The 11,756-nt window shown below is 37.9% G+C and overlaps 1 protein-coding gene across 1 annotated transcript in view; it reads left to right on the forward strand.

Moving 5' to 3' along the window:
* Positions 1-11,756, forward strand: part of ptprt (protein tyrosine phosphatase receptor type T) — a gene marked incomplete in the record, with an annotated part of 388,491 nt that overhangs the window by 56,900 nt on the left and 319,835 nt on the right. Inside the window, 1 exon segment of the mRNA XM_014015350.1 lies at positions 1,549-1,674. Within this exon segment, the coding sequence (XP_013870804.1) occupies positions 1,549-1,674 (126 nt within the window).

Raw genomic sequence — 11,756 nt, forward strand, 5'->3', positions numbered from 1 at the left:
CCCACATCAAGACCTCCGCCAATCACGAGTAGGGCTGTCTCCGCCCATATCAAGACCTCTGCCAATCACGAGTAGGGCTGTCTCTGCCCCCAAAAGACAACATGTACTTCAGAGACCACCTTCTGAAGTTTAGTGTGTTTTTTCGTCCTTTAGCCATCTCACACAGCTGACCGACAGTTGAATTGGGAGGAAGAGTTCTCCTTTACGCTGCCTAATAATGGAAAGGATGCTGGTCAAATCGTACCTCCTCTAAATCGTACCTCCATCTCGTTCTCAGTAGTTGTTTCGTATTCAGCCTTTCATTTTAGCCACAACAGTTTATGTTTTTATCAGCTGGGTACAAAAGGCAGGTATGAAGAAACATGTTGCAGGCAGCTTCTTTATGTACCCAAAACACCTGGGTACGTAATGACCAAAGGTGGTATGAACTGACCTGGAGCTCGCTGCATGTCATGAAGTTTAAACTTTCAGAACAATTTCAGAGTAAATTTCATTGGTTTTGAAACTTATTAAAATTGAACCCAAAAACTAGTTCATGCCTGGAAGAGGTGGACCTTAAGGGATTATAACATTGATTTCTTATTATAATTTTATAAATATGGTCTTTTCTGCCAGCTAAAAAAAAATCCCTACTAACATCATCCTTTGGCAAAAACAACTCTTTGATCATTTTATTGCTTCAGCCGTAGGTTAAGACATGGTACTAATTAGCATAAAGTCTTATTACATATGGTTAACAAACGTACATCTATAGGCTATAATCTCAGTGTATATTTAAATGCTGTAAATATAAATCTGTACTTGTGCTGACAACTACAAGCATCAAGGTCAGAGTAGTGGGAAGTGTTGTGTTTGCTAATGTAAGAAAATTGTGCTTACTGCTGCTAAGGAGTTATAGTTTTTATTACTCCAGAGAAATAAACGTCCAGTTTGCCCTTCGAACCTCAGCAGAACAGATTCTGGTTTGGTCAGTAGATCTGAATTCACGTTAGCAGGTGTTTAGGTGCAGCAGAGAGGATGAGCTCATGCTTAGTCCCGAAGATGAGACCAGAACAAAAAGGCGAAATTGAGCTTTATTTGATTTAATTGAACGAAACAAGCACGTTCTCCCATTTCAAATACTTCCAAACAAATTAAAATGGTTGTGTGTCAAAGCATATGTCTAATTAGGATGTGTGTGGACCGCTCGGGGCTAACGGAGCAAGCTAATGTAGCGGAAAATGTGTCTTAGCTGGGCCATGAAATGATGAGAAACTATGACTTAATCATGCTGACACGTGAGGCTTTCTCTTCATCGGTCTGTTTCTTTTTTCTCTCCTCTCTGTCTCCCCGTCAGCCTTTTCTAGAAAAACAACAGCCGACGTCTTCTGTTGGTTCTGTCAAACACGGCAGAGGTCTTAATTAGTAATATATTATTAATATTACTGAATGAGCTGCTAGTGACTGTGCTGTTAACTCAAACCTTAAAGACACTTTAACACTTGGTATAATGTTATGATTGGACTCTTGGGTAACTTGTAAACTCACAAGTCTTCTCTGTGTGTTTAGGCGGCTGTACATTCGAGGAGTCGTACAGCAGCTGTGGATACAGCGTGTCTCTGGGAACCAATGGATTCACCTGGGAACAAGTCAACTCCTGGGAGAAACCCACCATGGACCCTGCCCTACCAACTGGTAGGTTTCCACATTGTTACTTTCTTTTTTGAGTTTTTGGAAGTTTTCTCATCAAAATATCTTAAATGGATCCAATCCCGGTCACTTCTTTACCTGCATATTAGTATTGTGGCTTTTAGTAGAAAGTGTTTCACTTTAAACAGGAGCTAAAACAACTTTGAGTCATTCAATGGGTAGAAACAGGAAGAATAAAGTAGAAATATAAAACACAATGGCAGCTGCAATCAGAGGGAGAAAAAGCAGTGCTGTCGTTAATCAGAACCACCGTCTGACTTCTTACACGACTCTGAAATCAATACCTGCAGAATGAGCAGCTGTAAGATTCTCATAGAGTCAGTCTGATGGTAGCTGAGGAGAAAAATATCTCTGCTCTTTGGCTCCAAACTTCATTGTTTAACCTTGGTGAAGTAAGCATAAAGAAACACAATGAATGCTAGGAGTCAGGGAGCTGATAGTCGTGGTGTTGAAGCACAGAGGAGGGAGTGTGATGATGGGGGACTATGTTTTCTGAACATAATGTTGAGATGGATGGAATTAAGCAGTGGTGGGCACAGCTAACTAAAAAGTTAGCTTCTATAGCTGCGTTTCCATTGCAAATGTGCGCAAAACTTTGTCAATATTCTGTTAATGTTGAAAAAACTCAGTTTCACAACTGCAGTGTTTCCATTAAGTAAGAAATGTTATTAAAGTCACGTGAATACGTTTGTTCTCGCGATAAGTCATTACAAACATGGCAGCGATGGATGTAAACACATAGCATGTTGCTACCACGACACTAGCGCTCATCATCAGAGGAGACGTCGGCGTCATTTATCGAGGCTTTCCAGAGACAAGTCCCTACTTGGGAGCGGCTACGTTTGCTGTGTTTTTGGGAAATTGTAGTCGGTGAGTTTACTATTTTATACTACTTCTGTGATATTACTGCTACTTCTACTTCCTGTTATCTTCTTCATCATCGTCTTTTTCACCAGTAGAAACAGCCGGTTGTTGATCACGTGACTCCTGTGATGTGAAAAAAACTGTTTCCATTGCAGTTTTGCGAAAAACACCAATTTCGATACGACTGAAAAACCACCTCATCCTAGTGCAAAAACATTTTGTTGAAAAACATTTTTTTCCCCGAAATTGACGTGTTTCCATTGAGCAAATTCATTTTTGAAATTCTAATTTGCGCATTTTCATGGTCAATGGAAACACAGCTAGTAACCTCTAATCTGCTGAACATGGTAGTTCTGCTAACACTTAACCACTAAACTGATAAAATGTTAGGGGAAGCTAATGCTAACTTCTATGGCTATATGTCTTCATCTCCTTCCAGTTTAATTTTTCTGTTGGTGTAATTTAAATTAATAAATTAAACTAGTAGCAAATACGTCCTCTGCCATATTTTATATATAGTCAATTTTTATATTCATTTAAATATCAACTGTTATTCTGTTCTTTTTGACGCTCTTAGTTTGACGATTAGCTGCTAAAGATGCTACATGCTAACACACGATGCCTGAAAGAGGGGATATGTTTCATTTAATTTGGGATGAACGGCATAAAAATAGAAGCTTTACACTTGGAAACTTTTAGCGGACTTAAAATTAGCAGAACCTAATTTAACAGAAGCCAATCAGTAACAGTTCACAAAGTTAGCATAAAGCTAATCCGCTAAATAATAATCTTGTTCCGCTATTAGCAGATTGGCGGTTTAGCAGAACTGTGCCAACCACTAGAAAAAAAGAAAAAAGTGAACACTATTATTTAAAAAGTGGAACATTTTTATGTTTATATGAAAGTAAACAAAAAAAAGAAACCTTTAATTCACTGAAAACAAGCTGAATTTAGTTGAATTCTTGAATCAAGCATCACCTTTGTTTGAAACTTTAATATTTAAATGAAAGTTATTAGTCATCCTTTTTCAGGAATGCTACTTTTTATGTGGGCTTTTTACCAAGTTTTGGCTCATCGGTTCATAATAATAAAGGTGTTGGTTTTAATTTTGTTTACAGCCAGAAATTATAAAAAGACTGAAGGCATTATTTGGCCATGTGTCAGAAACACCTACGTTGTATGAAAATACATCTTAAATCTGATCAGAATTGGACATTTTGTGTGTTAGAGGAGAGCGCTGATTACTGATCTCTCTCTTTAAACCCATCTGAGTTGGCGGACTCGGTAAGTCGACGTGACCCCAGCTGGTTCCTCTCCGATTGTCAAACGCCAAATGGCAATCAGACAGCTCGTCTATCCATCTCACTTTCTCTCACAGATCTGCCCTCTTTGCCCTCTATATCTCGCCCACAGTCTCACTTTCTAACACTCATGCTGTCCCTCACAATGTTTTTCACACTCTTCCTCTAATTTTCTCCTTACTTTACGTCTTCATCACTATTTTTTTTACTTTGACTGACATGACTGTTTATTGGATTGAGTTTGACCAAAGAAGCATTAAAAATTCAGTGCTAGGCAAATTATTTAGGAGGCCAAAGGGGACATTTTCTCTTCTTTTTCCTTTTTATTTTGAGTTTTTGCCAACATATTCAACCAGTAAACATGAGATACAGATTTCTGTTATTATTATGTGTCTTATAATCCTCTTGTTTCCATCGTATTATATCAGTCACATTAATTAAAGCTCTCACACATCATCATCATCTGAGTCTAATTTCTCTGCTCTCGGTGCTGCAGTTTGTCAGTCTCGTCACTCCTCAGCTTCCCGACACACAGATCTTGCGCTGAAGATCTCATCCGATCAAACGAGCTTCAGCTCCGCTCCGTCTCGCTCTCAGGATGCACGCCTCGTGTCACTTATCTGTCTCCACCGTCGGTGGTGGGTGGCGGTTGTCAAACGTGATAGCCGTCACAGCCTGGGAGCCGTCCTGATGGCAGACGAGTGATGAAGTGCTCTCTGCTCTGACAGCTGCAGACGGGAACAAATTATCTGCTTCTTTGTCTCTAAAAGTTTTTGTTTTAATTTAGTTGGATCCTCTAATCAGTCTATATTTGGCTGCAGAGGCAGATATAAAGAACTTAAGTGTTAAAAGACTAAGAAACATCTTAGTTCACTGTTTACATGAATGGAAGTTACTTTAAAGGGAACCCCGACTAGTTGTAATATTATTTTGATGAATAATTACTTCCATAAAACAGTCTGTTAAAATACTGTTTTAAATAAAACAAGAGTGCGCTGACAGAGACGAGAATGTAAACATTATTCATTGAAACAGAAAATATGAGTTGAGAGTTGCTTCATGGAAGGAGCACCTCAGTCGTAGCCTTTAGTTTTTGCTTTAGCACCGAGTTAATAGCTAATAGATAAAAATCTGTGTGATTTAAAGCCCAAGCTAATACATATTTGTATCTGGCAAAATAACATTAGTGCTTGAGCTAATTTATTTGCATATTTGACAACATAGCATTAGCACCCAAGCTAATACGTACGTATATATGGCGATATAGCATTAATGCTCAAGCTAATACATGCATGTGGCAATATAACATTAGCTTTTAAGTTAATACATATGTATATATGGTGAAATAGCTCTAGTGCCTGAGCTAATGCATATATGTGGTGATTTAACATTAGCTATACTGTATATGAATGAAGGGCACATAAGGTTGTGTGTGTATGTGTATATATATATATATATATATATATATATGTATGTGGCATTAGAATTAGAGAAACATTTAAAAGGAACCTAGTAACACCAGACAGTATTTGATAAACATTTACTTCTAACGTATGCTTTATATGTTGTTTACTTCTTCAGGAGGAAAACAACATAATTGTTGTTTCTGGTTCCATACTTTAATTGTTGAGCTTTACATCAGTATCTGTTTGGCATTAGCTGTTGGAATCAACCATTGCTGTCTATTAGCAAAATACCTAATGACTCACCGGACAGATTAACCATGGGATTAAATCTGCAGCTGATTACATTTTGTAGATGACTTGATTCAGAACAACCAGCCCAGCTAACTGACTTTACAGAACACAACAATTACTTTAACTAAGAGTTGTTTTGTGTTGGCTAAAGTCAGGAAATAAACTTTATTTGGCAGAAAAACCTAGAATAAACCCAGTAAATAAAGACTAAGGAGTAAAGCACACAGATCCTGACAGCGTTGTGCTGCTTGTCCTGAATGAGATGTTTTAGAAAGTCTATTAAACATTATTTCATGTGAAAGGTGAGTAATAATAAAAAACAACCATAAAATGAGCATGAGGAGCAAATGACAGAACGTTAGGTATAAAAAGTGGAGAGGCTGAGTTGGCTCACTGTTGGTTCCTCACTATGACTCAGCAGCAACAGTAAATGACTCAGCTTGTCAGAAATAAACTGGGAGCTGTTACTCTTTACTGAATCAATAAAACATAAAGTTTTATGACTTCACTGATCGAATATAAGAAAAGTAGCTGATAAAAACATGTTTTTATAAAACGCCTTTTGATTTTTGCTCTGTTGTCTAACAGCTCTTGTGTTTGGGGTCTTATCTTCCTGTGTAAAAACAGATTTACATGCCTGCAGAGGGAAATAATCCTCACAGATACAGTCATCATATAATCTGGTTTTCTGCCTCCTTAATATCGATGTGGTTGATAAGATTGTCACGGAGCGTAACCCACATTTGACAGCTTGTTGCTCTGACGAGATTGGATTGGCAGCACATCTCTCCCCATCCTTGGCCCTCACCCTCTCCACCTCCATTTAGACGTAGTTGTCATATAGTCCATAGTCCTGACAGCTCATAGATCTCAGGGTGAACCATGATTGGATTGGAGTCGCTGCTTCTTCTTTCATCATCTCTGTATTGACAAGGTAACGTTATAATCCACACCCCTGATGATTTATAGATGAGACGAGATTGGACGGGGATGAGTGTTAATCTGTCTACGATCACCTGCATATAGATTTAATAATCTTGCATCTCTGGGAGCTCGTAAATTAAATGAGACATTGCAAAGAAAAACAATACATGTCTAACAACAACCACAAAAAATGATTTCATGCTGTTAAAGTTGACTTTAACCCTCAAAACTAACAAAGAAGCATAAAAATATAGTTTTGCATATCACCTACAAGACAACATTCTTGGTCTTTATTGATTTTAGCTGCTTGAATAGAAAACAAAAATGCCCGATTTAGATATTTTACCTCCAGCTCTGGTGTGCACACTTCAAAAATAAGGACAAATCCAAGGACGGTGCAGCAATTTTTTTAATTATTATTGTTTGAGTAAAACTCCACAGTGAACAGTCCTTTTGGCTGTTGCAGTAATCAGAGCATTGTCATGCTATTACATCTAAAGCCCTGGACTCAGCAGAACAAACTCTCCCAATCAGCAAGCGTTAACGATTAAACCCGGCTGGTGTTTTTCAGCAGCGGCAGTCTGCAAGGTGAAGAATGCTCAGACACAAAGCGAAGCTGCAGATGAAGCAAGAAGTGAAAATAAAAACACAAAGCGACACAGAGTGACGGAGCAAAAAGAAAAAAATGATGAACTGAGGTTTGCAACTATTAGCTCCAACATTTAGAGTAGAAACGATGTAAAGTTCAGACAGCTGGAGCTTATATGATCTGATGCTTTCCATCAGAGGGATCCAGTGGAAATGTTTTAGGTCAGTACCTTACCTAAACATTTAGAGGCACTTCATTTATGCCGTAAGACAGACTCAGTCCTTGGTTGCTGCTCCAAGACTTAATGGCTATGTCTATAACCCAAGATTTTAAGGGGTTGAAACCACGCCATGACCGATACCAGGACCAGACTACACAAACCGTGTTTCCATGAAGGCTTTTTGATGCGCATTTAGAAGTGTCGCATTAAAAATGTGAAAAAAAAGTCAAATGGAAACAGCAAAATTTGAAAAAAAAATTCCTCAGTTCGCTAAAAGGTTTTACGCTCGCTTGAGGTGGTTTTTGGTTGATTCACAAAGTAGTTAATGCGCAAAACGTGAAAGAGAAACACGTTTGCCGAATAAATTCTGACGTAGCGCATATTTACCTCACGTGACGTTCAGCTGTTTCCGCTTTCCTGCCTCGTCCCGTATGTTATCATAAACGCACAAAAACATGGCTGCAAACAACAACAACAGGTACGTGTGGACTGACGAAGAGACGAGAACATTTCTCTCTTTAATTCGCGAAAGATAGCCCAGTAGGAAGGCATTCACGAAAAAATCGCTCCATTATCCGTAGATGATTAGCTACTGCTAGCAAGTTTCACTTCCTGTTTACTACAGCAAAGTTTGTCGCCGACGTCTGACGTAATCACGCGTTGCATAGCCTCGTCTGACGTAATCACGCGTTGTGTAGCCTCGTTTATTCACATCAAACAGTCGAGAGGGAAACTAGATGGAAACAGTCTAGATTCAAATTTTTATTTATTTAATGTTTTGCGAATTTTGAAAAGTTCGATAAAAATTCACTCTACAACTGGATGGAAACTCGATTACTGTGACCAAGACCAGGTGAAGACGGATCATAGGAGCTCAGACGAAATCAAGACCAAGACAGACGGAGAGTAAGATTTGAACGATTTGGATTAGGACAAGTCCAGGACCAGCTCACATTAAAAACAGAACTGTAGGTGTTGAAACGAAATCAAGACCTGGAGGTAGTTTAAACCAGTGGTTCCCAAAGTTGGTGTCGGGACCCCTTTGTGGGTCACAAAATATCAAGTGAGGATCCGCAAATGTTTTCTAGACATCATTTTAAATGCAAATAAATTGCTAATTATTGCAACTAACTTTATTTACAATAATTCTAAATGAATAACAGTAGCATTGTACTTATTAGGGTTGTATATTTATTGTTATTATGCCCATATTAGCAAGGTTTGCATAAGTAAACCAGTAATATCTGGGGTCAAGAGTTTCTGTAACTGTAATTTTGTGGGCCAGAATCTTGGTTTAAACAATGAACTCAAGGCCTTAGGGGTTGAGGTCTACTCTAGTGTGTGTTGGGACCAAAACCATCACTTTAGGTAAGAAACTTAATGAAGACCACAAAGATCAAGTTTGAAATGGTGAAAGCCCAAGATCGAGTTGAAACCAAAGCTTTAGAAACTAAAATCAAGTCAGCTAATAAAGTCCAGAGTCCAAGAATTTTAGATAACTTTAGGTAACTTTAAATAGTATTTTAAAAAAACACAGACTTTATCAAAGAAATGCTTTTATTTTGAAAGAGATAAACTGGAAGTAACACAACTTGACAGAGCTATAACTCTGGTTGGATTGGCCATTTTGCTACAAATGATCCCGCCCACTTTCAAATTAACCAAATAAAAAACTCATTTGGAATTAGATGAAGACGTGCTACATGAGCTGTGTGACAGTCGACTTAGCCGTTACCCATTAGCCGTTAGCGTTAGCTTCCCCTACCTGTTTAGCAGTTTAGAAATAGCAGATTAATAGTTAGTGAAGCTAACTGTTTGGCTAGCTGTGCCCACCACTGGGGTGGGGGTATGTTTGATGGAAATGTGCAAGTTCCAGTAACTCACAAAAACAAACAAAAAAAAAAAACATATTTATTTCATAAGTAGAGAATGAAGAGTAAAGAAATATGAAGAAAGAAACAACGTTTAAAGAAGGTAAACAAACATAACAAGAAGTAAAATGAGTGACTGTAGAGAACCAGAGAATCTCCACCATCGGCAAAAAACAAGGTTGTTTTCAAAGCAACAAAAAATAAATAAAGAAAATAAAAAAAGAGTGACAAGGGCAGACAGAGGTATATTTGCAAAAAAAAAAAAACATGCAGGAGACAAAGTGACACAAAGACGGGAGTTTTCCTTCGACGACTCCCAGTCTTAGTCTGTTTGAAAAGACAGTTTCAAGGACAGACAGCTGAGAGGATTCAGTGTTAAAAGTGCTTTTCAATGTTTCATGCAGTGTTTTTCTGGGATCAATATCTCGTATCGCTCAATTACGTGATATTTTTACCCGTCGCAGGCGGGCAGACAAACTGAAAGGAACCCACAGAGGACACGGCTTTCGTTTATTATTGATTCACGGTGTCTGTAAGTGCTCCGAGATGGCAAACAGTGATGCAAAACAATGAAGTGTGTGAACGGCTGGAGAAGCAGGACCTAAGAGTCCGACAGGCGGGAGCAGCGTGACTTATTTTTTATTCAGATGTTTTTGTCTTGTTTCAGACCGTCTGATCCTTTTATTCCTGCTAAAGTTGCTGTTTCTAAAGTTTAAAGAACCTGATGTCAGTTTGGGTTTTGTGTTGTTGATGCTGTGATTAACTGGTTTAGATACATAACGTCTGATAAACCAGATGTTTTTATTAATCTAACCAACTGTTGACACCATTAATCTGTATTACTGGATTGGACATCGTGGGACTGATCGAACAGGTGTCATCGCTCTGCACCGAGTCAGGACTCAGGAACGTCAGCAGACAGTCACACAAAGGAATATTAAAAACAAACAGTGTTTTGCCGTAAATAGTCAACACAAGAACAACAAGATCATAAAATCAAAGGCGATCATGTTTCACAGGTCATTAAAATCATTTTTATTAAATAAATGGAGATGCAGGAAGTGGGTCAGTTGTTTTTGGCAGGTTTATGTCAGGTAAGACGTAGACATATAGACGTAGCGGAGGGACCGAGTGCATTTATTTTACAACCATCTGTAAGAATTTGTGTTCGGTCACTACGGTGAGAATCAAGAACCAGGAAACAACATTAGAGTTGAATGAATGTTAAATGCAAAGAATAAAACCGGAGCTGGAGAAAATACAGACTGTTATTTGTCCTAAATTGATATAGATATATAATTTTTATTTTATTTTTAAATATATGTTGAAGTGGAGCTTCTAATTCCACTCTTCAGTTTCCTAATTTAAGTGCAGTCATGTCAGATTCAATATTATGACATCATTTAGTTTTAGGTGGTGGAAAGGAGCTTCTACAGTAACTGTATTACCTATAACCTATAATGAAAAGTTCCCCGACTGATTACAGATTTATCTCTTGGGAGAATACTTATTTTACCGATTACAACATCGGCAATTTTACCCAGCTTTAATTTAAGCCTTATTTTATAGAAATCTGATTAGAAATAGAGTTATGAATGTTTTTGTGACAGATTGATGCACATCTTGCATTAGAACTGTATGGTTTTGTTGACATGACTCAGTGCATGTATATAACATACAGTATATGCAGATAATAGTAATGGTTTCTGTAGCGGCTAATGGGAGATGTCCAGTTTAGTAATCCAGATGAGTGGTGACACCAAACCAGAGTCAAAGTGATTCAAGTTGGAGTGAAAAGGAAACGATGGTCTCAAACTCACATTTCAAACAACTCTTTGTTATTTAATTTATTTCTGAGAGTTTAGCTTGTGTGCATGAACAGTAGTGTTAATAAAAAAGTCTTAGTTTGAAGCTCAGGCGATCCGTATTACCTCCATAAACACCAGGCCTTTGATTCCTGCTGTAACTCACTGACCTAACTCTGAAATATTTTACTCATCGCAGACACAATGCCAAGAGATGGTGGGAATAAAAAGGGCTCAGGTGGAAGCAGACAGACTTTATTATCTCAGAGAAGAGCAGTAATCAAAAAGAAAATAGATGTGCTCTTATTTTCTTTATCATCTCCTCTGCTCGTCTGTCACAGATGCTCCCATCACATGTAGGTCTGCTTTCACCTCCTGCTGTATGTTTACCTGCTCCTGCTGGCCATCATGTACACATTTTATTAGTTCTAGCTTTCCTAAAGGGGTGGAAATCAAATGTGACTTCATCATACGCGTCACCATTCTCTGGTTAAGTAAAAAAACTGAATTAAGACGCCTGCACTGCAAAAACTGTCAATCTAACCAAGTTTTAAAATCTTATATCAGCCAAAAAGTCTTTTTGATCTTGTTTTGAGACTGATTTACTAAACAAGAACTGATTGTGCAAGAATAATCATCTTGTTTTCAGAATGTTAGTTTGAAAATTTGACTCAAATTCAGTCAAAAAATTTCTGCCAGTGGAGTAAGAAAAAATTGAGTCAAATCAAGTATTTCAAGAATCTTACCAAGTAAAATGTTCTTACTCCACTGGCAGAAATTTTTTGACTGAATTTGA

The sequence above is a fragment of the Austrofundulus limnaeus genome, unplaced genomic scaffold, assembly GCF_001266775.1.
Source record: "Austrofundulus limnaeus strain Quisiro unplaced genomic scaffold, Austrofundulus_limnaeus-1.0 Scaffold127, whole genome shotgun sequence".
Lineage (NCBI taxonomy): Eukaryota > Metazoa > Chordata > Actinopteri > Cyprinodontiformes > Rivulidae > Austrofundulus > Austrofundulus limnaeus.